The sequence below is a fragment of the Hypanus sabinus genome, chromosome 18 (assembly GCF_030144855.1).
Source record: "Hypanus sabinus isolate sHypSab1 chromosome 18, sHypSab1.hap1, whole genome shotgun sequence".
Taxonomy (NCBI): Eukaryota; Metazoa; Chordata; class Chondrichthyes; order Myliobatiformes; family Dasyatidae; genus Hypanus; species Hypanus sabinus.
In genome coordinates this window covers 37,520,934-37,547,766 of record NC_082723.1, presented here as the reverse complement: position 1 = coordinate 37,547,766, position 26,833 = coordinate 37,520,934, and the positions used below count along the sequence as shown (strand labels likewise).

The 26,833-nt window shown below is 42.1% G+C and overlaps 1 protein-coding gene across 5 annotated transcripts in view; it reads right to left on the bottom strand.

The window, feature by feature from the left end:
- Window positions 1–15,251, bottom strand: part of gfi1b (growth factor independent 1B transcription repressor) — a 44,384-nt gene extending 29,133 nt beyond the window's left edge. The window contains exons 1-2 of one of the 5 annotated variants that reach the window (XM_059994163.1): window positions 15,235–15,251; window positions 8,249–8,339 (exon numbers count right to left, since the gene is read on the bottom strand). Coding sequence is in view for 1 of the 5 variants with exons in the window: in XM_059994160.1 (XP_059850143.1) it covers window positions 8,249–8,339; window positions 11,432–11,441 (101 nt within the window). In the remaining 4 variants the exon portion in view is untranslated. Of the gene's footprint in view, window positions 1–5,970; window positions 6,141–6,666; window positions 6,843–8,248; window positions 8,340–11,431; window positions 11,577–15,234 lie in introns of those variants that run through there. The other 4 variants (XM_059994160.1, XM_059994164.1, XM_059994161.1 and 1 more) reach the window with 4 other exon arrangements.
- Window positions 15,252–26,833: the final 11,582 nt, after the last annotated feature.

Sequence of the window (26,833 nt, the reverse complement as noted above, 5' to 3'; positions counted from 1 at the left end):
ATGGGAAGCTCTTCAACCAATGCATCACAACTCCAGAACTAAGGTCACCACTTCCTCAGTCTTCTAACTGTAGGACACAGTTGGCTATTGCCCATGCCCTCATCCAAGACATTGCTGACTCATTTGCTGAAGCATTCCAGAGGATGGGCTTCATATTCTCGAGGTGAAAATCCTCTACCAACCTACCAGTACTGTACAGGTCCAACTTCCAACAATAATGATTCATAGTGAGGTCTGGAAAACATGAAGCATTTCCCCTGACTCAGGTCCCACCTCTCTGTGAGGGTTGAAACTGATAAGTGCAGTAAATTGGATTAGATTTATATGCCACATGTACAAAGTACGCTGAAACATGGTCAAATACTGTATGTTGTTTGTGTTAACAGCAGTCTGAGGGCAGCCCACGAGCGTTACCATGCTTCCAGCGCCATCATAGCATGCCCATGATGTTCAGCAGAACAACACGCAGTCAATATACAACAATACAGACAGAACAACAGCTAAACTTCAGAACTAAGGTCACTCTTCCTCAGCAAAATAAATCCCCCCTGTCAAGAATCACTGGCCCTCATCCTTGGTGCCTGCTGACCACAGTACTTGTCCTTGGGTAACGCAGGTCTTCGCCTTCAGCACCTGCTAACCTGACTTCTGATCACTAGAGTCTGATATCTAGGCATGCCAATTGACCCCAGAGCTTTGGACCAACCTTTGGCCTCTGGACCTGCCGACTGACCTTAGGCCTCTAGATCTACTGACCGACCTCATGCCTCTGAGCCTGCTGACTGATGTTGGACCTCTGGACTTGCCTCTCACTGACCTCTGACCCCAGGATTCACCGACCTTAGGGGTCACCAACCACCATCCTCGGAATCTGCCAGCTTTGGTCCTTAACCATAAGGTTCACTGGTCTTTGTCCTCAGCACCTGCCTAACACTGCTTTGGTCATTTGAAGACCAAGACCTCAAATCCGACTCATAATCCATGGTCTGTTGAGCAGCTGTGATTCCTGTCCTCCTCTTTGCTTCTGTAGCTGCATCATCGGCAGCAGGGACCCTCAGGGGAATGGCTCGATTTCAGTGTGTCCTCTAACACGTCTCAACTCCAACACTGAGCACAAGTGGCTTTGATTTTACTCTATTGGAAAGGTTATGCCACTTGCAACTTGACATCGGACTCCTGAAATAAACATTTGATTCCAAGTTCTCTTGCAAGGAAAGATGACCAGCTAGACAGAGAAAAAGAGTCAAAGAGGATGGGCTTTATATATGGTCCTCACAGCATTCTTGAAATAAAATGCATAATTCCTACTGATTTCTATGAATCTGTGGACATTAAGAGCATTTGGGAAGGACTGAAGTCCATGTGTCAGGAAAGAAGATAGAGCACACCACCTTGCAAATCACCCATCATGTCTGAAACTTCCTATTCCATCAATAAAGGAGACTGTGTTTCCCACAGAGGCTTCATCAGTCACCCTAGAAGCAGGGCATTTTGATTTTGAGGGTCTGCCAAGAAAGGTGATGATTGTCACTCTCTACAATTCCTTTTGATTTACAATAGTTTCTGTAATTTGGAAGGTAGCAAATGTAATCTCACCATTTAAGAAAGGTGGGGTGAGAAATATAGAGTAGTTAGCTGGACCTCCATTAGTAGGAAAACATTAGTAATTGATATTAGATAATTAGTTAAATGATATCTAGTAATAATAGGACTGGGTAGAATCAAAGGAAAGGAAATTATACCTGACAAATCTTTTGGGAATTTTTGAGCTTATAACCAAAGGATGCATATTGATGAAAGACCTTGATAAGGTGCCACACAGAAAGTTATCAAACAAAATTAGAACACGTAGGACTGGGGCTAATGTAATGGTATGGTTTAAGGAGAGATTAACAGACTGAAAATCAAGAGTAGGAATAAACAGGTCATTTTCAAATCAGATTGTGATTGGTCAGGTGCTACAGTGTTGGGATCCCATCTTTCAAAATCTTTTGGCTGAGAGGATAAGCATCTGAGTTTTCTGATAGTATACATACATGTGGGTGACAGTGTGAGTGCTAAGCAGGGTGCAGAGAAACATCAAGGAAATGTAGATAGGCTAAGTAAATAGGTAAGGACATAGAATATACAACATGTGGAAAATGTGAAATTGGTAGGGAGGAAAAACATCTTTTTATTAAGTTGTGGGAGATAAAAAGCTGCTGGCATTCAGAGGGACATGGATGGACTTAAGTTAATATATGTCTACAACAAGCAAACAGTAATTTGGATTTTATGGCAAAAGAATTTGAATATAGTTGCAAAAATATCTTACTGCAATTATTTTGGGTTCATGAGGTCATAGTGTGCACATATCTGATCTCCCTACCAGAGAATGGTATACTTGTAAGAGAGTGAGTTCAACATTGGCTCATTTACCTGAAAGTCATAGGAGAAGAAATTAAGCAAAGGGAATTTACGTAGATCTTGAATAAATGAGCTAAACACATAGGAACATACAAAATTCTTACAGGACCTTACAGGACAGATGTGCCTGGAACCAGGAACCTGCTATTCAGGAAAGAGATGGGATTGAACATCTTCTTACCCAGAGGGTGATGGTCCCTCAAAATCCTCCATCAAATGGATTTGTGGAGACTTAGTCATTGAATATATTCAAGACAGACTGATAGATCTTAGGATATCAGGGGATATCATGTTAACAGAGGAAAATGTTACTGAGGTAAAAGTTCAGGCATATTTTTATGGAAAAGCAGTGTGAAGGGAAGGGGAATAGTCTATCCCTGCTTTGGTTACTTAATTTTTTAATATACAGTATGAAAAGCTCTTTCAAGGAGGCAGCAGATAATGAAAGGGAAACAAATGTGCTATATCATTCTCTGAGTCACCCATATATTCCTCCCCCCAGCCAAACTCGAAGCATCAGGAGAAGTAAGTGGGGTGGGGTGGTGGACGTAATTAAAAATGTTGGCAAAAATAAATGATACCTAAATGTTATCTCACTGTTGTGCTTTCTTTCCCTCTAATTTCTTCACTTCTTCTCACACCTCCCCAAAACCTGGCAGAAACCTATTGACAGAAAGGGAAGGTTGGAAGATTGGCTGAGGTTTTTCTGTGAATTTCTGACATTTCAATGTATTTCAGACACATCTGTGGTTTCTTGACTCAGATATGTGTTAGAGGCTGGCGTGTAGGTACTAACAGAAATAACCAGCTAAACCATAGAGACAATAGAATTCATACAGAACAATTCTGTTATATTCGAAAGCCTTAACTGTTTCCCAAATATGCAATGGTCCCTGATGTAAAAACTCACTATGGAATATTCCCAAAGGAAAAAGAGGAAACCGGAGCACTAGAGGAAATCCATGTGGTCACAGGGAGAATGTGTGACCACAGACCACAGGGTCTGCCTGTGTGGAGTTACCATGTTCTCCTTGTGACCACATACAGTAGGTGTTTTCTGTGTAATTTGGTTTCCCCCGTATCTCAAAGACACATGGGTTGGTAGGTTAATTGCCCATTGCAATTTGCCCCTCCTAATCTGTAAGTGAGCGTTAAAACCTCGGGGTGGGGGGGGCGGATTAATGGGAACACAGGGAAAATAAATTGGTGATACTGCAGATGCAGAAAACCCAGAGCAACACACACAAAACACTGGAGGAATTAACAGGTCAGGTAGCATCTCTGGAAAGGAATAAACAGTCCACATTTTGGCTAAGACCTTTCACCAGAGATTGGATAATTGAAAAATGTGATATAAGGTCTGCATAGAGTCGATGGGCCAAAAGGTCTCTTTCAGTACAGAGTACTGTAACTTCATGACTCTCCAACTTAGGGAATTTATAAGAAACTGAGTCAGGATTATTAGAATGGAAATTATGTTTTTAAAAGCCCCAACAGGTTGACGTAATGCGTGATTGGACCAGTGTGTGTGTGTGACAGGGCAGGGACCCAAGGTAGAGCAGGATCCACTGGCAGGGTCAATCTTCGTCTCTCGTCGGTCCATTCCTCCTTCAGACTGAGATCATGAGAGTCCTTTTGTAGAATTGTACCGCGTGGAAGGAAGGTGAGGCTGCCATGATTAATTACAGAACGAAAGAAAAAAGTAGGTTTTGGAAGCTCCCACCTTGACATCGGGATGCTCAAAAGCACTTAAACAGCAAACGAATCAGCTCTGAAGGGTGGTCAATATTGCAATGCAGAGGGGAGAATCCTCACGAGGTCCCACTGCTTGCAATGATGTTGGTAGAAGTGTATGTACTGGTCAGCGTCACGGCTGCTCTCTGAACTCACACCCAGGGGCAGCAGGACCTTTACCCAGCACGCAAAGCAGCATCAAAATCAATCTGATTTAAATACGGCAGTAAAATGCAAGTAATACATCTGGAGAGAGGTTTTGAGCGCGCGTCCAGCTGGCGCAGGAGATAAGAAAGCGGCCACCCTGCCACAGTTGCCTTCACCTCCAATTTCAGTCGCAGTCGGCCTCTGAAATAGTATTTTATTTTCCCGCATAGTTGCCCCACTGAGGGTGTGTGTGTGTGTGGGGGGGGGTGGGAGAGTCAATATTCTGAATTGTTTTAAAGCTACCTGGTGGATAGCGGCCATGTTCTAATTTAAATCATCCGCTGTGGCCTTGGAGTCTTCTGTCATTCACTGCTTTAAATGAGTAGTAACTCACTGGGCACTGAAGAACTGAATTGAGAGGCGGGAAGGAAAAGAAAACTTTATTCCCTTTATACATCCTTAATATCTGTTCTTTGGGAATAAAATACGGCACTGATTTCTGGTGCCCTGATACCCGGAATCCTCCCAAACACTTTGGCTGGTGGTGGTAACTCTCCACCCGCTTCATACTTAGCACTGAGGCGAAGCACAGCTCCGTTCTCATAACTAATTTTGCCGACGGCCTGTCGTTGGCCAAATCAAAGGTGGACATGAATCAGCATACAGGGGGGAGATTGAAAATCTGGTTCAACTGCGTCGCACCAACCACATCCTCAGCAAGACCAAAGAGCTGGTCATTGACTTCAGGAGGGGGAAACCGGAGGTCCATGGGCCAGTCTACGTCCAGGGGATCAGGGGTGGAGGGTGTCAGCAACTTCACACTCATCGGTGTTACCATTTCAAAGTATTTGTCTTGCGCCCAGCACAGATGCGCATTGACGAAGAAAGCATGGCCGGGCTCGCACTTAAAGACGTTTGCGAAGACATCGAGAACGCTGAAACTTCCACAGGAGTGTGCTGGGGAGTATATTGTCCGGCTGCAGCACGGCCTAGTATGGACCCACCAATGCCCTTGAACGGAGAATCCCACAAAAAGTCATGGGCACGGCCTAGTCCATGACGGGTGAAGCTCTCCCTGCCACCGAGCACATCTGCTCGGAGTGCTGGAGCAGGAAAGCAGCGTCCGTCATCAAGGTCCCTCATTCCCCGGTACAGGACCCGCACGCTCCTTGAACCAGTGGGGATAACTTCACTCGCCCCATCACTAAACTGCCCCCACAACTATGGACTCGCTTTTACGGACTCTTCATCTCATGTCCTCCATATTTATTGCTTGTTATTACATTTTTCTTCTGCTTTTGTGTTGCACATGTTGTTGTCTTTTGCATATTGGTTGCTTGTCCGTCCAGCTGGGCGCGGCCTTTCACTGTTCCTATCAAGTTTCTTGGATTTACTGAGTATGCCCGCAAGAAAACAAATGCGGGGTTATATATGATGACATATATGTACTTCTGTTAATAAATTTACTTTGAACTTATCTCCCTCATTACTAATCGTGAGGGGAGTTTAAACAGCCCAAAGACTCAGATTCCAAAAAGATCCCTCAATATATGTCTACTAGGTTTGAGCGTAATCACCAAGTATTTTTACAATTAAAATCACGCATTGTAACTTATAAATTAAAATCTAACACAATATTCTCAGCAAAGCAAAAGATTGTGTCATTTACGCAAATTAATTCACCTTATTCCGACTATTGCTGCCGCTCCTAAAACGATTGACTGTATTGTGGGACCGTGTCCTTCAATCAACTTCTCTTTAGCGCCAGATATATTCACCTCGAGCGTGGGGACCGGGCAGACATTTGGACGGGGGGGGGGGGGGGGGGGATGGATTCCCTAGGGAACTGAGAAAGGGGAAAGCGTGGAATTGAGAGGACTGGGGTCCAATGTTCTGCGGGGGAAACTGATATTTAAAGCGATTGTGGAGAATTTGAGATTTGGGAAAGTCTAGGTTTCGGAGTTGCGGGGCGTGTCGAGAAAGGGATTGGAATAAAACTTGAGAAAGACTGCGGCGGGGAGAGACGGATGGGAGGGGGCTGCTGAATAGAACCAGGAGTAGTTAGGAATAAGGGGGAGACTGAGATTGTGGTCTGATTCATCAAGTAGGGACAACCAAGGACCAGGATAAATTGTCTATTCAGGTCCGGTCACTTAATTCCGATTCACAAAATGCCACAAGCACAATGCACTGAACAAATACAAACGAAGAATGTTATATACCACATCGGTCCACCTTGCTTACTAACTTACATTTGTTTATAAGGATTTATTCGTTGCATCAAACACATAACATGCTGTTTCGCCTTTCCTTTAAGGAAGTTTATAACTTTTGTGAGCGAACTACCGTCCCGCTGAGTTTAAAACCACCAACACTCACCGAGTTTGTAGGCTGCAACGGGGGACGTGTCCCTGACTTGTGTTGATTGTTCCTGTGTGAATTGTAATCGGAGTCGGAGCTCCCGGATCTGCGGGACAGGTTGCACCTGAACTTGTACAAACTCTTAGCTCTCTCTCACTGCTGCTGAATCTGCCCGTTAAATTCAGCGAGCTTCCCCCCTCCTGCTCTTTCTCTCTTTCTAACCCGCCCTGATTTTTAAATCTGATAATTATTTCTTCCCGCAAATCTTTTTTCTCTCTCTCTGGAAGCCACGCAGTACCCAATAGAAAAAGAGTAAAGTTCAAGGCTGTTTTGTCGGAGAGATCAAATGAGGAAAGAGATGGGAGACAAGCATGAATCGGTTCTCAGAGCTGTACAAAGACATTGTTCATCTGAATATCTCTGTTCTTACTCTGAGAACTGATTCGTGGTTTTTCCCACTTTCCTTTCATGAAGTCCTTGCCCTGAGACGTTGATCTTCTTTTTCACTCACCACGGATGCTGTCTGACCTGATGGGTATTTTAACATCTACAGATGTAGGCAAACAAGTATTATTATAAAAGCATGAAACCCTCTCAAATATAAATAGGTGAAACAGTAATTGTAAACAAACACACACATCAGAGACAGAAATATCCCCTTATATTTTACCTTCATGCATCTATTTTTATCTCCTTCATTTCCTCATGCAATGCCCCCTTGATCCTCTGTTGTTTCTTTTCTAATTTGCTTTATTAACAGCATCACTCCAATCCGAGTCTCTTGAATTACACGTGAATTACATGCACGTTGTTACTGTGTGTGTGTGTGTGTGTGTGTGTGTGTGTGTGTGTGTGTGTGTGTGTGTGTGTGTGTGAGAGAGAGAGAGAGAGAGAGAGAGTGAGAAATGCATGACTCACGTGAAGTTAGAGCTACAAAGCCAAAACTTAAAGCCAAAAAGAACTCAGTCGAAAAGAGAAAGGGAGGAGACAGAAGTAGAGAGAAATACACGTTTGTATGTTGTGAAATAAAAGTGATAAACACGCTCATACACTAAACGGTATATACTGTACTCGGTTAAGGCATAAACCGAACGATGGATGTTCACTATTCGAAATATTATTGAGAATGTCAATCCTTTTTTTGTTTTAGAATATAAATACTTTGATGCATAACATTTATGATAGTCATTCAGTTTTATGTACGTAGTGAAGCCTGGCATAACATTTCCCCACTGGTAAAGGTTCTGATTTGTGTATAAACAATTTACAGTTCATTACTGATACAATAAAAGGACACCGTAATTAATGTGCAGAGAGGTAATCACTGAAAGCCTAAGGCTTCAGAATTAATTTGATGTTCACATACTTTATTAGGGGAACTACGTGGTTGGGGATACATTGTAATGTAGGCATGCAATATGCAGTACTTTTAGTGTCTTGTTTATTAAATACATTTGCACACCTGCTCGTTAATGCAGATATCTAATCAGCCAATCATGTGGCAGCAACTCAATGCATAAAAGCATGCAAACATGGTCAAGAGGTTCAGTTGTTGTTCAGGCCAAGCATCAGAATGGGAAAGAAATGTGATCTAAATTACCTTGACTGCTGAATGATTGTTGGTGCCAGATGGGGAGGATTGAGTAGCTCAGAAACTGCTGATCTCCTGGGATATTCACGCACAACAGACCCTAGAGTTTACAGAGAATGGTGCAAAAAAATCCAGTGAGTGGTAGTTCTGTGGATGAAAATGCTTTGTTAATGGGATAGGGCAGAGGAGAATGGCCAAACTGGTTCAAGCTGACAGGATGGTAACAGTAACTCGATTACCCACCCATTACAAAAACAGTAGAGTGCAGAAGAGCATCTCTGAATGCATAACACGTTGAACCTTGAAGTGGGGTACAGCAGCAGAAGAACTCAGAAATACACTCACTGTCCACTTCATTTGATACAGCAGGTATCTCATAAAGAGGCCACTGAGTGCATAGGTCAATTGTGTATCAAATACAAAACTAACTACCCACCAGGTGCCACTAGTGTCTTGAATTAAATTGTATTTATTCCATTTTTCCCATCAAAATCAGAAGTTTTTCAGCACAGAAAATGTCCATTCATCCCATTGAGTCTATGGTAGCTCTGTGCAAGAACAATCCAGCTAATCTCACTCTTCTGCCATCTCTCCTAGCAACAATTCTTTAGCCTTTCTTAACCAGTTCGCTTTTGAATATCGTGATAACTTCACAACCTAATACTCAACACCCCAAGCAAAAGTGAGTCACACATTCAAATCCCGGATCGGCCTCTACCAGCCACCTAATAGACCACCAAGAGACAACCCCTCAGGAGAACTTCTCTCTCGACTCGAGTGATTGCACTACTTCTACAGCCCAACTTCAATCTTGTTAAGGTCACCATTAATCAAAGCTTCACTTGATCAACCACTCAAGTACTATGGCTAAAAGAGTAGGTACCCCGTGGCAAGTGATTCACCTTCTGCCAACCAAAGCTTTTCCACCAGTTTCAAGGCATAATCCCAGATGTAATGGAATATTCTCCACTTGCTAAATGGGTGTAGTGTCTACAATACATACAGCAGGGAGATTGAAAATCAGGTTGAATGGAGCCACAACAACAATCTCTTGCTCAATGTCAGCAAAAACAATGAATTGATTATTGACTACAGGAGGAAGAACCCGGAGGTGCATGAGCCAGCCCTTTTAAGGGGATTGGAGGGGTAGAGGGTCAGCAACTTTAAATTCCTTGTTATATCAGAGGATCTGTCCTGGGACAAGCATATAAGTGCCATCACAAAGAAGGCATGACAGCACCTCTAGTTTCCTAGAAGTTTGTGCAGATTTGGCGTGTAATTTAAAACTTTGACAAACTTCTATAGATGCACAATGGAGATTATCCTGGCTGGTTTCATCGTGCCTTGGTATGGAAGCACTGATGCCCAGGAACAGAAAAGCCTAAAGAAATGGTGGAGACAGTCTAGTCCATCACAGGAAAAGTCCTCCCCACTATTGAACATATCTACAAAGTGCACTTCCACAAGAAAGCTTCATCCATCATCAAGGTCCCCCACTATCCAAGGCTGCTCTATTTTCAATGCTATTGGGAAGGAAGTTCAGGAGCTTTAGGTCCCACAGCACCTCAAGTCGTCACTTTTTATTGTCATTTCGACCACAACTGCTGGTACAGTACACAGTAAAAACGAGACAACATTTTTCAGGATCATAGTGCTACATGAAACAGTACAAAATCTACACTGAACTACGTAAAACAACATGAAAATCTACACTAGACTACAAACCTACCCAGGACTGCATAAAGTGCACAAAACAGTGCAGGCATTATAATAAACAATAAACAAGACAATAGGCACAGTAAGTTGGTGTCAGTCCAGACTCTGGGTATTGAGGAGTCTGATGGCTTGGGGGAAGAAACTGTTACATAGTCTGGTTGTGAAAGCTCGAATGCTTCAGTGCCTTTTCCCAGACAGCAGGAGGGAGAAGAGATTGTATGAGGGGTGAGTGGGGTCCTTCATAATGCTGTTTGCTTTGTGGATGCAGTTTGTGGTGTAAATGTCTGCAATGGTGGGAAGAGAGACCCCGATGATCTTCTCAGCTGACCTCACTATCCGCTGCAGGGTCTTGCGATCCGAGATGGTGCAATTTCCGAACCAGGCAGTGATGCAGCTGCTCAGGACGCTCTCACTACAACCCCTGTAGAATGTGATGAGGATGGAGGGTGGGAGATGGACTTTCCTCAGCCTTCGCAGAAAGTACAAATGCTGCTGGGCTTTCTTTGCTATGGAGCTGGTGTTGAGGGACCAGGTGAGATTCTCCGTCAGGTGAACACCAAGAAACTTGGTGCTCTTAACAATCTCTACCGAGGAGCCGTCGATATTCAGTGGAGAGTGGTCGCTCCGTGCCCACCTGGTTCAAGAATAGTTATTACCCTGCTTAGACCATAAGACATAGAGGCAGAATTAGGCCTTTCAGCCCCTTGAGTCTACTCTGCCATTCCATCATGGCTGATCCTAGATTCCACTCAACTCCATACGCCTGCCTTCTTGCCATATCCTTTGATGTCTTTCCGATCAGAAATTAATTAACTTCCACCTTAAATACACCCATGGACTTGTCCTCCACCACAGTCTGTGGCAGAGCATTCCACAGATTTACTACTCTCTAGCTAAAAAAAAAATCCTCCTTACCGCTGTTCCACAGGGTTACCCCTCAATTTTGAGGCTGTGCCCTCTAGTTCTGGACACCCCCACTATAGGAAGCATCCTCTCCACATCCACCTTATCTCATCCTTTCAACATTCAGTAGGTTTCAATGAGATCCCCCACTTTCTTCTAAATTCCAGTGAGTATACCATTATCTCCTTGCTTTTATATTCTATTCCCTCTGAAATAAATACCAACTTTGCATTTGCCTTCTTTACCACAGACGCAAAACATAAATTAATCTCCTGGAAGTCCAGCACGAAGACTCCTGAGTCCCAGTGCACCTCTGATGTTTGAACCTTCTCCCCATTTATATAAATCCAGAATGCCTATGAAGCCCTTTCTCGATTGGTCCAAACCCTTTTAATTATTTACGTATATATACCCTAGGATCTCTCTTTTCTAGTATGTAGAATTTATGCCCACTTGTCTATATTGCCACTACCTATAGAAATATAACACAGTATTCATCTGCAATAAAGATTATCTTCCCTTTATCCACCTATTGCATTAATCTGTCTATATCCAAAAAAATATCCTACTTACACTTTACCATGTTTCCAAGTTCTGTGCAGTTTTGGAAATCATACTCTGTACACAAGTCCAAATCATTAACATATATCAAGAAAAGAAAATGTCCTGCTACCCTCTCTAAGGAATATTATCAAAGGTTTCCCTCCAGTCTGGAAAATAGCACTAACGTCCAACGTCAAAGCATAATATGTATGTATTTTAAAAAAATTCTTCTTTTTAAATACCACACTTACATCTCCTAGATAAGAGAATTCTTATCTAAGCCGTGCAGAAAGAGCTTCATGGTTGGTAAGACAGAAAACCGCCCTGTTTATGACACGGAGAAAACAGAGAGATAGACCGAATGAGAGAGAGAGATAGGGCAGAATGAAGAAAGGAAAACATGAAGGAAGGAAAATAACAAAGAAAGAGAACCAGAAAGGAGAAGATATGATTGCAAGTGGCAGTAAAAATAAAAGGCATTGAACACGCTCAACTGCACATATATAATTTTACATGTAATCCTATATTAATGCAAGCTCTGCATTGACAGATCCAGCACATCCACCGAGGTGTGAACTAACTGTTGTGTAATGAAATATGAAAAAAATATTTTATTTGTACACATGGAGCTAAACTATGGTTGTGAATCTTAATAATGTACCAAGAGGATAGATAGAGGCAAACAAAGAAACAAATTTATACATACAGGAACAAACATAGACTATGTTAAACAAACAGTTATATGTATATATGGGATATACAGTACACAGGTTATATATCCAAGGTTATGGTGGGAGATTGTAAGGGTTCGCTGCAGCAACTATCATGTCTGCAAAGCAATGACAGCCATGTAGCGAGTCCTCCAACTTTGCCACTTTTGATGAATGGAGGCCAGCCACTTTCCAACAGGAACGTCAAGTCCAGAAACAAAGTAACAGTGAGTCATAAGATTCTTCCTGGAAGACTCTATTGGCGGAAATATTCAAGCCTGAATTATCTTTCCCTGGCAGTGGTGTTCCGCTGGTTAAGACCAACTTCAGGCTTCAAACAAGCGATGACAAATGGAGAAACTGGGGTTTGAAAAATAAGCCTCAATCCTTCCTAACTAATACACCCAATAATAGGGTGTGTGAGATAGTCTTCAGACTGTAATGTAGTGGCAGTAAATTTTAAAAAACTTCATTGATTGAGACTGTGAGAGATACACTAGAAACTTCCCCACTCTTCTTTAAACAGTCCCATCGCTTTTTATGAGGAATTTTAATCTAGATTATAAGACCATAAGATACAGGAGTGGAATTAGGCCATTTGGCCCATCGAGTTTGCTCTGCCATTCAGTCAGGGTTGATCCTTTTATTCCTCCTCCTCCACCCCAGTTCCTGGCCTTCTCCCCGTAACCTTTGATGCCATTTCCAATCAAGACCCTATCAATCTCTGACTTAAATACACCCAATGGCCTGGCCTCCATAGCTGCACGTGGCAACGAATTCCACAAATTCACCACCCTTTGGCTAAAGCAATTTCTCTGCATCTCTGTTTTGAAAGAGCACCCCTCTATCCTGAGGCTGTGCCCTCTAGTCCTAGACTTCCACCATGGGAAACATCCTTTCCACATCTACTCTGTCTGTGTTTTTCAACATTCAAAAAGTTTCAATGAGATTCCCCCCCCCCACTCAGTCTTCTGAATTCCAGTGAGTACAGACCCAGAGCCATCAAATGATCCTTGCATGATAACCCTTTCATTCCCAGAATCATCCTTGTGAACCTCCTCTGGACCCTCTTCAAAGCCAGCACATCTTTTCTAAGATGAGGGGCCCAAAACTGTTCACAATACTCAAGGTGAGGCCTCACCAGTGCCTTATAAAGCCTCAGCATCACATCCCTGCTCTTGTATTCTAGACCTCTTGAAATGAATGCTAACATGGCATTTGCCTTCCTCCCCACCAAGTCAACCTGTAAGTTAACCTTCAGGGTGTTCTGCACAAGGACTCCCAAGTCCCTCTGTACCTCAGATTCCTGGAATTTTTTAGAAAATAATCCATACATTTATTTCTACAACCAAAGTGCATGACTACATTTTGGAGTGTGACTTGAAGTCACAAACCTCTGCTTCTGTTTTGGAGAAAATTACCTGTAAACCACCTCTGGCACAACCATTTTAAGGCTAAGAATATAGAAAAACATTCAATGAGTTCAACAGGTACACTTAATGTTAGAGAAATGTTTACAACATACGTCCTGAAATTCTTTGCAAAAAATAAAAAAAAGAATCTGGATTCTTCTTCCCGATGTGCTGTAGCTGGAGCAGCTTGGTGATAAGTGTTCTCTACTTGGCATTTAACAATCACATGTGCGACTCCTCAAGATGCTCCCTGAGCTTTCTAAATATCACCAGGTTCCACTCTTCCCTGTATTTTTAAAAATAATATTGGGAAGGCCACTCACAAAGATTAGAATCCATCAACGGAGGAATGCCGGACAACTTAATTAAAATTTGATCACCAAAGACACGCGCAAATTTCTATAGTGGAGAGCATTTGGACGGGTTGCATGACCGACTAGTATGGAGACTTCAATGCCCAAGATCACAAGAGACTGCAGAGGGTTCCATCACAGGCACAAACCTCCCCTTCCATCAAGGACATCAGCAAGAGGTGATCCCTGAAGAAGCTGCCATCCATCATTAAAGACGTTCACTGTCTGGGTCACTGGGAAACTGAAGGTACAGGAAGATCCACACTCAATGCTTTACGAGTAGCTTCTCCTACTCTGCTATCAGATTTCTGAATGGTCCATGAACCCATGAACACCACCTCATTATTGCTCTTTCACACTGCTTATTTATTTATTTATTTATTTATTTATTTATTTATTTATTGTTCATGATTTTTATGTCTTACACAGTACTGCTGCCCCAAAGTAACAAATTTCATTACACATAAGAGTGATGATAAACCTGATTGTGATACTGAAAAAGAAGCAAGCTTTCGGTGGGGCAGTATCTTAAAATACAGCTGGCAGTATATCGTCACCAGACTGAAATCCTGCCAGGTACAATCAAAAGTGTTTGGTTTTCCTCTGTTGATGGCTAACAATTCCCTTTGCTCTCCATTATATCCCTACCACTCTCCCAAAGGCACTTTCCTTTATTATTTTGATTTTATCAATTATACCTTTCTCTATTTGCCACTGATCTTCCAATAATCAATCATTCTTCAGATGTTCCTCCATAACCACTCTGATATCTCCTCCGTATGCAGGATAATTCTTCTGCTCTGACAACATCCCTCCAATTATCCCACTATTAATCCATTTGCCATTTCTCCCATTGTTTACAATTCTCCACACTTTCTCTCCTTTTTATTTGTTTTACCTCATCTTGTTTACTTCTGTTCCTCTCACATTTTATCTCATTCTTATTTCTTTCTTCGTCTTGACTTTCTCTCTCGTAGACTTTCCATGCCTCCAAATTCCTCTGCTGCTCACTGCTCAGACCTCCCTTCCTGCTTTGATCATCTGTCTTTTCTCCCCCATTTTGTTTGCCTCACTTTTCAAAACATCCCATGGCTCCTTATCCTCACTTCCTCTGATAGTACACTTCCTAATCCCCTCTGGATTACCCTTTTCCTTGTCTCTTGTCTTCCTGACGGTTTGATGCCTTTCTGTTATTAAAAGTCATCAGTGTTTCTCACTGGAGCAGTAGATTCTCTGCAATCCCGTCATCTTAACTCATTTGCATTGGAAATTACTTCAAATGTTTCCATCTGATTTGTATACAACTGTTGTGGTAACTGTTTATAGAACAGACTTCATGGAAATGATTATAACAATACCTGTGCCAGCAAGTGATCGGTTGCAAATCCGACTGTAAAATCTCTGCCCCACTGGAGTGCATCAATTGAACATTTGGACCTTGTTCGGAGAGAGGATCTTAATTAACCTAATCTCACCCAGGGAAAAAAATTAAACTTATTACTGAAGCGGCAACAAGACATCTGGAAAGTAATATCAGGATTAGAAAGAGTCAACGTGAACTTTTGGATATTTGACAACCCTGTTGGTGTTTTTGATGTTACAAGCAACACAATAGATGAGGTGTAAACCCTTGGATGTAATGTAGTTGTTTTGTTGGAAGGTCTTTGATAGTGTCCCACACAGGAAATTATTAAACAAAATTACAATACATGAGATTGGGGTTCGACATTGATGAGATTTCAGGTTTGGTCAACAGCCAAGAAACAGAGAGCAGGAATAGGCAGATTATTTCAGGTTGGGTAGGTTCTAACTTGAGGGATGCAGATGCCCCAGACTAGTTGATAAACTAGGTGTAAGGGCCCAGTGCAGTGTATCCAGGTATAAGGCTGAGAGGCAGTTGCAGTTGCGGAGGAGAACTTGGGGGAGGATGTAGATAGGTGAAGGGAACAGCCAAGGATGTAGAAGGTGGAAAGTAACATGGAAAAGTGTGGCGTCATCGACTTTGGCGGAAAAATCGAAGAAAGTGTGGTGTCAGGTGGCAACGGGTTTGGTGTTCAGAAGGCTATTGATGAAACGTGAAGACATGAAGTAACATTAAACCAATTATGAAGGCAAACGACAGGACTTGAATATAAGAGCAAATGAGTCCAACTGGTTTTAAATAAAAACAAAATAAAGAAAGGAGGTACTTGCAGCAGACAGAATATGCTGAAGGTTTACATGATGAGTTGCTGGGCAGATTCTTAAGACTTTATAAGAAAGAGACGTTTTTACACAGCGTTCTTCCAGGCCTGATGGGAGAGATGTAGGAAGGATGAGACCCCTGACCGAACTGTGTAGAACCAGGGACCATCATCACAAAGTAATGAGTCCTCCCTGGTGTGCATGTATACTCAGTGGCCACTGTATTAGGTACTTCCTGTACACCTGTCCCTTAATGTAACTATCAAATCAGCCAATCATGTGATAGCAACTCAATGCATACAGTAAAAGGATGCAGACTTGGTCAAGAGGTTAGTTGTTGTCCAGGCCAAATATCTGAATGGGGAAGAAATGTGATCTAAATTACATTCATAGTTGAATGATTGTTGGTGCCAGATGGGGTGGTTTGAGTATTTCAGAAACCACTGATCGCCTGGAATTTTAGCACACAACATTCTCTAGAATTTACAAAGAATGGTGCGAGAAACAAAACAAAATCCAGTCATCAGTAGTTCTGTGGATGAAAATGCCTTGTAAGTGAGAAAGTTCAGAGGAGAATGGCAAAACTGATTCATCCAGACAGGAAGGCAACCGTAACTCCAGTAACCATATGTTACAATAGTGCAACTCACACAAAATGCTGGAGGAACTCATCTATGAAAATAAATAGTTGATGTTTGAACCGAGATCCTTCTTCAGGACCAGAAAGGAAGGGGGTAAGATGCCAGAATAAAAAAGTGGAGGGAGGGGAAGGAGACTTGCAAGAAGGAGATAGGTGAAGCCAGGTGGGTGGGAAAGGTAAAGGACTGGAAAAGAAGAAATCTGATAGGAGAGGAGAATGGACCATGGGGGAAAGGGAAGAAGGAGGGGCAACCGGGGAGGTGATAGTCAGGTTTTTAAAATTTTTAGTATGTCAGCCATTCTTGTCTGACGCGTGGTGTCAGGATTGCTCTCCTTTCGGATTAACCGGGTCACGATGTGGGTCTTCCTGACTCGGCCCTTGTTTTTTTTAGCCAGGTGGCTAGCTCAACGCTCAACCCGGCACAGATGGAAAGCGTGTTCCGGGATGGCCCGACCTGGATTTGAACTCGGGAACCTTCGCTCCGGAGTCCGGCTCTGATGTCACTGCGCCACCAGCCGACTGATAGGCAGGTGAGAAGAGGTAAGAGGCCAGAGCGGGGAATACAAACAGAGGGAAGTTGGAGGGAAAAAAATTACCAGAAGGAGAAATCGATCTTCATACCATCAGGTTGGAAGCTACCTAGATGGAATATGAGGTGTTGCTCCTGCACCCTGAGCTCCTCCATCCTTCATCGTGGCAAAGGAGGAGGAATGTTGGAATGGAAATGGGGATAGGAATTAAAATGGTTAGCCACTGGGAAATTCCTTTTTAGGCAGGTGCTCAACAAAGTGGTCCCCCAATTTACATTGGGCCATGTCAGTGTAGAGGAGGCCCATCAGGAGCGTCAGATACAATGGACAATCCAAACAGGTTTGCAGGTGAGGTGCTGCCTCACCCAGAGGGATTGTTTGGGCAAGGGGGGTGGGAAGGGGAAGTGCAGGTGTACCATTTCTGTTGCTTACAGAGAGATGTGCCAGGAGGGAGATTAATGGGGAGGGATGAGTGGATTGGGAACAGACGCAGCAGAGACGAAGGAATGAGCATTTTTACAGGGGGCGGAGTGGGAAGGGGTGTAGGCAAGAAGATTGGCATTCCAGTCCAGAACTGAGTGAGTGCAAGATCTATGGAAGGGTTGCATTTCCTAAATCACAAGAACAATTACACTGTGAAAGAACTTCAGAAACTGAACAACACTACGGTTGGCAATGGAAGTCTTAATAATATGTGGATGTCGTTCCTTTCCATTTCAGAATGGTGATGAACTCTTAATGATGCTGTGGAGAGTTGCCAAATAAGTTGAATACTCAGAAGGTCCTGAGATCGCTCAAAGACTTGAAAGTTATGTTCATACTCGCAGCGTTCTCCTCAGGACAAGCATGGCACCACCAGAAGCTCGCAAACATGCCCAATCGATCCATACCAGAGCTGGAGAAAACTCTGGGTGAGAGGGAGGCTGCTCAGGAATGGGGAGGGATAAAGGCACCCGTTCCCTCTCAGCTGTGTGGGCGCATGGCCACGCAGTGACTGAAATGCTCCCGTGCACATAGCCGTTGCTGCCGCGCAGCTGGAATTTTCCTAACATTGAAATGCCTAAAGTGCCACGCAGATTTCAGGCCACATAAAAATTTCCTGCTCAGAGCAACAGCTGGTCCGCGCAGCTGCGGAAAAAAAATAGAGGGGCTGTTGGATTCTGAGGGCAGAAATCAAATAGGCAGTGTTTCAGGTTTCGGGGTTGAGGGTGGAGATGTGGGAAAGATTGTATCTGCATGTACGTGTATACGTTTTACAAGTGCTTGCTTGGTAGTATCATAATTAGCACAATCTCTCTACAGCTCTGGCTGTAAGTTCAGGTTTTGATTCCCACCATTGCCTGTAAGGAGTTTGCATGTCCTGCCTGTGACCGAGTTTGTTTCCTTTGGGTAATCCAGTTTCCTCCCACATTCCAAAGACATACAGTTATGGTTCAAGAGATGTGGCCGTACGCGCTCGCAGTGCAATCCTCACTGATTTGATTTGATGCAAACAATGCATTTTACTATATATTTTGAAGCAAATATGCCAAATAAAGCTAATCTATCTTTCTGTCTACAAGTACTTGCTAAGAGTCTGTCCTCTTCTTCATTCATTCCACTTCTGTCTCTCAGGACGGCACGGTTGCTGACGTGCAATGACTAAACCACATTGGAATGATCCACGCGTGGGGATCTTCCGCTGCTCAGACCTGCAGTGGAAAGGAAGTCGTTCTTGATTTCAGGAGGCTGCCTAAGAAATGGGGAATAAACTTTTCAGTGAATTTTCTCTCCTGAAATGTATACATGAGCACTTTTTAAAGTAAATGAAAATCAAGAAAGCTGACAGAAGGCTGCAGAGCTGAAACGTTAACAATTCCTTCTTCCACTGACGCTGCTTGACCTGCTGAGTTTTTGCAGCATTTTCTGGTTTTATTAATGCTTTTTTTAAAACTGGTATGCCCGCAATACCAATTTCTACCATTGATTGGCGCAGTTGCACCATTCCTACTTGATATAATTAGTTAATAATTTCAGATAAAGAATACACAGCATCAAGATCAAGAATTTGAGATGTAATTTCCATTACACATTATAAAAGATAAAAAAATAATTGTTACTCTGGATCTGAGAACACAAAAAATAGTTAAAGAGCAGAATACTTCTTTAAAACAATAAATACAAATATATAATTTATATACATAGATTGATTGGATGTCCATAAAGTGATGCTAGGCACAAGAGTGTCTTTACATAAGGTGACTCTGACAGGAGAAGATATAATGGAGGAGAGGGTGGGTTAGTGAGTGGAGGTGTTGATTAGTCTTACTGCTTGGGGCAAGTAACTATATTTGAGTCTGGTGGTCCTGGCATGGATGCTACATAGGCTCTTCCCTGATGGGATTGGGACAAACAGTCCATGAGCAGTGTGGCTGGGATCCCTCATGATGTTGTTGGCCCTTTTTCAACACTTTTCTGTATATATATTTCTTATAAATCAAATATCTATGATAGAAATCATAGAAGATTTATGATTAAGCCTAAACAGTTCGGGGGTCATTTTTAATATGTCATAAATTTACTGCACACAACAGATAAAAGTGCTCTTTATAATTTTCCTTCTCCTGCCCATAATTCTCACAAGGTACAGAGTGGCCATGGCACATAAGTAGTTGAAATATATTACATATTTAACGTTGGCAATGGATAATTGGCTTAAAACGGAACAGGGTGCTGGAAATGCTTGATAAGTCAAATAAAGAAGCAGAGGCACCCATCAGGGATGCCCTTTAAGTCCCTTTCTCTTTGATTTGGCTATAGAACCTTTGGCGATAGCATTTCGAAATTGTCCTGAATTGACCGGGATTTGGAGAGGGGGTGATGAGCATAAAGTTTCTCTTTATGCTGATGACTTATTACTTTTTCTTTCAAATCCGTCTACATCCTTACCTCCAATGTTTTCACTTCTTGATCAGTTTAGCCAGTTCTCTGGCTATAAACTTAATTTACATAAGAGCGAACTTTTCCCAATTAATAAAGAAGCTTGAGAATTAACATTTTGTGATCTCCCTTTTAAAGTAGTTCATTATCAATTTACTTATCTTGGGATTACAGTCACAAGGAAGTTTAAAGATCTCTTTCATGAAAATTTTGCCAATCTTTCATATACTATAAAACAGAGTCTGTTACAATGGTCACCTCTATCTATGTCTTTGGTAGGTCGTATTATTGTTGTTAAAATGTATGTTCTCCCTAAACTTTTATATTTATTTCAATCAATCCCAATTTTTATTCCTAAATCTTTTTTTGATTCCTTAGACTCTATTATTTTGTCATATCTGTGGAAGAATAAGCACTCTAGAATTAATAAAGTTTATCTCCAAAAATCTAAAAAAGAGGGTGGCATGGCTTTACCTAACTTTCGGTTATAATATTGGGCAACCAATATACGTTGTGCTACATTTTGGTCTTTTTTCCATGGCCAACCCGAGTGCCCTAATTCGGTGGCAATGGAGTTGAGTTCCACTAAAGATTTATCTATCTCTGCACTTCTTGGCTCTGTACTCCCTAGTAGCTTGTCCAGATTAATTGTTAATCCTCTTGTTAGACACAATTTGCGTATGTGGGCTCAGTTTAGGAAATGTTATGGTTTCCATGGTTTTTCCTTTTCTAGCCCTATCTTACATAATCACCTTTTTTTACCTACTACGTATGATTCAGCATTCTATGATTGGTATAGGAAGGGCATTAGACATTTTGAAGATCTTTTTATTGACAATCGCTTTGCATCTTTTCAACAGCTCTCTGCTAAGTTCAATCTGCCCAATGCTCATTTTTTTAGATATCTCCAAATTAGACACTTTATTAATCCTTTAATTTCTAACTTCCCTGAAATGCCTGAGAAAAATGTTATGGATTTCTTTCTTTCTATTAATCCACTAGGTAAAGGTTTAATATCAATTATTCGTGATAAATTAGCATCCTTACGGCGTGCCCCTGTGGATAAAATTAGAATGGCTTGGGAGCATGATTTAAGTATCTCCTTATCTGATGAGACTTGGGACTCGATTCTCAAATCGGTTAATTCAACCTCTCTTTGTGCTCGCCATTGCCTTTTACAGTTTAAGATTGTTCATAGAGCCCATATGTCTAAATCTAAACTATCTCGATTTTACCCCAATATTAGTCCTCTTTGTGATGAATGCAAAAGGGGCGAGGCCTCTCTTATTCATATGTACTGGTCCTGTCCTAGCTTGGAGAAATTTTGGAAAGATGTCTTCACAACGTTATCTTATATTCTGAATTACCACCTAGAACCTAACCCTTTAATTGCTTTGTTCGGTTTTTTGGGTGAGACAGATTTACGTCTGAGTTCGACCAAGTGTCGAATATTATCTTTTGCTTCTCTCCTGGCTAGACATTTAATCCTCCTTAGATGGAGAGATGTTGCCCCGTCCACACATGCTCAATGGCTTAATGATATTATGTCCTGCTTAGACATTGAAAAAATTTATTATTCAGTTCTTAATTCGGATTTAAAGTTCCATAAGGTCTGGGGACCTTTTATTGAGTACTTTCATAACCTTCCTCTTAACTAAGGTTTTTTTTCTTTCGGTCCCTTGCTTTCAGCTCCTTTTTTTTTTGGTAGTAGGCATCAATATCTTCTGTTGCTAAGCGTATTTACAGTTTTGGGGGTTTGAATGTCCTGATTTATATTCTCTATATTGTGTTGTGGTTGGTCTGGAGTTTTTTTTTGTTGTGGGGCTTGGGGAGGATACTAATTTTACATGTCTTCAATTTGGGTGCTTTCTCAATTATCTTCTTTTGTATTATATTATTATTGTATGTTTATTTTTGCACTGTATTAATGCTCTTCATTTTGATCTGGGGTTTTTTATCTGTAGCGATGTAGAACATGTATAAAAAAACTAATAAATTTTTTTAAAAATAAAGAAGCGGAGGATGGGCTTAGAGAAGGGCAGAGTCATTATGTCTGGAAATGTTGCTTAAATTTACAAAGTTTCAACAAAGAGCAATTCAACATTCCTGGTTACAGGGGATTTAAGTGGTTAGACAATAGAAGGAAGTGGTAATATTGATTAAATATACAATTACAGCCTTAAAGAGGGGTGGTTTGCTGGAAAGATCTACAATTGGGGCAATATGCATTAAAACAGGGAACACAAATGGAGAAATTGCATTGATGGAATTGTACTAAAGGTCCCCTAAACATCAGGAATATATGGAGGGCATATGTGTAGCCAATTTTTCAAGAAGTGCTTCTCTCTGGAATCTCTCCTTAAACTTCAGAGAGGAACGAGTAGATGTCCTGACCAGCTGCATTACCGTCTGGTACAGAACTGTAAAGCATCTGACTGCAAGTTCCAACAAGGGACTGTGAGTACTGCTGAGAGGATCATCGGGAATTTTCCTTCCACCCATTACAGATATTTATCAGGAGCACTGCTACACAGGGCCCTCAGCATTGTCAGTGATCCCTCCCATCTGTCCAAAAATCTCTTTGACCCCCTACCATCAGGAAGGAAGTACCGTAGCATTTGGACAGGAACTGTTAGGATGGGAAACAGCTTCTTCCCCCAGGCTATAAGACTACTGATCTCCCTGTCACCACCCAGGTATTATCAAGCATGAAGCACCAGTAGCGTTATATAGTTTATAACTGATTATTTGTGATAATATTACTTTATGTGTTATATGTTGAAGTTATATGCACTGTGTTGTGCACCTTGGCTCAGAGGAACATTGTCTCGTTTGGTGGCATAAATCTGTACGGTCGAATGTCAATAAACTGAAATTAGAACCATAGAACCATAGGGCAATAGGACATTACAGCACAGAAACAGGCCTTTTGGCCCTTTTTGGCTGTGCCGAACCGTTTTTCTGCCTAGTCCCACTGACCTGCACCTGGCCTATATCCATACCCCTCTCATCCACGTACCTGTCCAAGTTTTCCATAAATGTTAAAAGTGAGCCTGCATTTACCACTTCATCTGGCAGCTCATTCCACACTCCCACCACTCTCTGTGTGAAGAAACACCCCCCCCCCAATGTTCCCTTTAAACTTTTCCCCCTTCACCCATGTCCTCTGGGTTTTTCCTCCCCTGGCCTCAGTGGAAAAAGCCTGCTTGCATTCACTCTGTCTATACCCACCATAATTTTATATACCTCTAACAAGACTCCCCTCATTCTTCTACACTCCAGGGAATAAAGTCCTAACCTATTCAACCTTTCTCTGTAACTCAGTTTCTCAAGGTCCCAGCAACATCCTTGTAAACCTTCTCTGTACTCTTTCAACCATATTAATATCCTTCCTGTAATTAGGTGACCAAATTGACCTTGAACTTTTTCTGTGATCTTAACAGAGTGAAGTCACCCCATCAGAATTTATTTAAAAAATTTTCAATACTTTTTATTAGTTTCTGCATAGAGTAATAGAGTACAAGAAGATATATATTATAAATCAAAAGAAAAAAATAAAATAGTACCAAATGCATTGTATTAAAATAGTTACAATCACAAAACCCAGTATTCATAAAAGTTAAATTAAATTGTAATATTGAAATATAATAATTTTGTTACGCAGAAAAAAATCTAAACCCACTACCAAAGCCAGAGCTGTTAGGAAAAGCAAGAAAAAAGGGAAAAAAAACCTTATCATATAATAAAATATATTATTAGCCACCATCTGTACTTTCACAACAAATCAAGGTTTTTGAAAATAACTCAAGAAAGGTCCCCAGACTAAAATAAACTAAATGGAACAAACTTGTAATGCTCTGCATCGGCTATGAAGAATGGTGACTATGAAGATAGTGGAAGGGAAGAGACAGGTGTAAGGACAAGTACTGCATTCGGTGAAAAAGAAAAAGTGTATCTAATTTTTACCAATAGGTGGTGGTGATTTTTTAAGATAAGATTAGCTTTATTTTTCAAACGAACATCGAAACACCAAAACATACGGAGAAATGCGTCATTTTGAGCCAGCAACCAACACGGTCTGAGGACCGTGCTGGAGAAAGTTCACAAGCTTCTGGCACCAACGTAACATTCGCACAACTCGCTAAACCTAACCATACGCCTTTGGATTTGTGGGAGGAAACCCACGCGGTCCCGAGGGGAGCTCCTTACCAACGGCGGCGGGATTCGAACCCTGACGAGGAATCGCCGGTGCTGTAGAGCGATTGCGCCTACTGCCAAGCTGCTCTGCCGCCACTCATCTGTAAAATTGTCGAACTGTTTACATAAAAAGGGAAGAGAGCCAATGATATATAAATGAGAGAATAAACATGAGGAAGGTGTACATGGAAATGTTTAAAAGCCTGTGGTCATAGTAATAATGTATTATCATTATTAAGTGGTTCAGTATACTAGAGGAACTTTAATTTATAGAACCCCACGGAAAATGTGGAGAGGTGGAGAGGATATTTCAGGAGAGATTTCTGGAATGAAAGACCTCGTAGTGTGAAAACAAAGCCACCAATGTCTTGAATGATAGAGAAGAGTGGAAGACAGGAAAGCCAATGTCAGGCTTGAAGTCCTGGTGGTGGTAATAAGGTTTGGGGAGTAGGGTTGGCTTGATGAAGTTGGAGGAACAGGGAAAAGTCAATTGAAAGTATTGGGGGCTGGGACCCATGTACTCTACATCTGCAAAATCAGAGCGGACAAGTGAATGGTTGCACACAAATAGGCTCAGATTTGCTCAGTAATAACGTGTGATGGAGACATGATTAAGAAGAGCACTGGAATGCTTAAAAACAGAACTAAAGCAGAAAATATTAAGAAAACAGTCAGCATGGAAGGCAAGCATCCGTAGCATGGTGGAACAAAAAGGGAAGAGAGGTGAAAGAGTAACTATGAGCAAAGTGTAGTGCTTGCAAGAAAAGCTAGAAATATTTAAAAACACGTGGTAATATTAATATGTGAAGATGTGTTAATGAGACATATTGTAATCATTGCAGCTGCATGTTGTAATCCTTCATCTTTTCTGGCACACCGACCAGCAGGTGGCAGTGTTGGCACCCTCTGCTCACAAAATACTGCTTCTTACAAAATGAGGTGTTCATCTTTTACTGCAGAGGTAATAGAATTCGACAGGGGCCTCTGTCAGGCTAGTAAATCATTGAATCCCATGTGTAATTCTATTTCATGCTGTTGCTACAGAGACACAGGCACAAAAAGGCAGCACAGAAGAGAGGTAAGTGACCTGATCTTAATTAATTAATTAGCTAAAATCAGTGGTCCCCTTCCCGTCAGTGATGGATGACTGAAGTCTTACAGCGTGAAGAGTGCATTCCTGTACCCATAAATGGTGGTGGGGGGGAAGGGTCTTGGCCCTCAAGACACAGATGGGATGAAGCACACCAAGTTCATGAAAAAGCTTGAAAATATTAGACATGACACTCCTGTGTTACACATAATGAGGCCTCCCATTGGTCAAGGTCAAGCATGGATGTTGCATCTCAGTTGTCTACATGATACACAAGCCTGGGCAGTACGATATGGAGAGCAAGCTCATGCCCATGTACCAGGCTCCCCCCTCTCCACGCAGCTGATGAGCCCAAATGAACGGTAAAGACCAATACAGTTTGGCACCAACGGCATTGCAGGAGTTGCCAGTCAGCGACAAACTGAACATAGGGCAGTCTTAGGGACACCAGCTCTGCAGTTTTCCTTGGGGTTTACTCCCAAAGCCTTCCCCGTGAGTAGGTATAACTGCAAGACAGTGGAAGTTTGAAATCAGAGTTTTCCTTCTCCCAGATGAGCTGCCAACCACGGCTAACAAGTGAGCCCCTTCTGCCTGAAGTGACTGGTTTTAAGGTGCCAGTAACCTACTTTTGCCCCTTCACCTGTCAGTAGAAAGGTTCTGCCAGACTTGGTAGCTAAGCCACACTTAGAGTAGGGCAGGAGCTGGACTTGGTTGTCAGAGGCTGTTTGAGGTGCACACCTTTGGGAGCATTTAATAGGTAGTAGGAGCTTAGGGAGAGCCAACATGGCTTTGTGTGTGGCAGGTCGTGCCTTACCAAATTGATTGAGCTTTTTGACCAAGGTGACGAGAGGGATTGATGAGGGTAGAATGCTGTCTACATGGGTTTCAGTAAGGTGTGTGACAAAGTCCCTCATGGAGGCTAATCCAGAAGATTAAGATGCATGGGGACCACGGTGAACTGGCTGTTTGTCCTCAGAACTGTCTTGCACATGGAGGACAGAGGGTAGTGGGTGAAAGGATTTATTCGAGCTGGAGGTCTGTAATTAGTGAAGTTCCGCAGGGATCTGAGCTGGGACCTCTGCTGTTTGAGATGTATATCAATGACCTGGATGAAAATGTAGATGGGTGGGTTCGTAAATTTGCAGATTGTTGTAGTTGTGGTTAGTGTAGAAGACTGGCAAAGAATACAGCTTGATATAGATCAGATGCAGATATGGGCAGAGAAATGGCAGATGGAGTTTAGCCCAGGTAAATGTGAGGTGTTGCACCTCACAAGGGCAAATGCAAGGAGACAGTATGCTGTTCAGGGCAAGATCTTGACTGTGTTGCTAAGCAGGGACATCTTGGGATCCATATTCATAGTTCCTTGAAAGTAGCTACACAGGTCGATAAGGTGG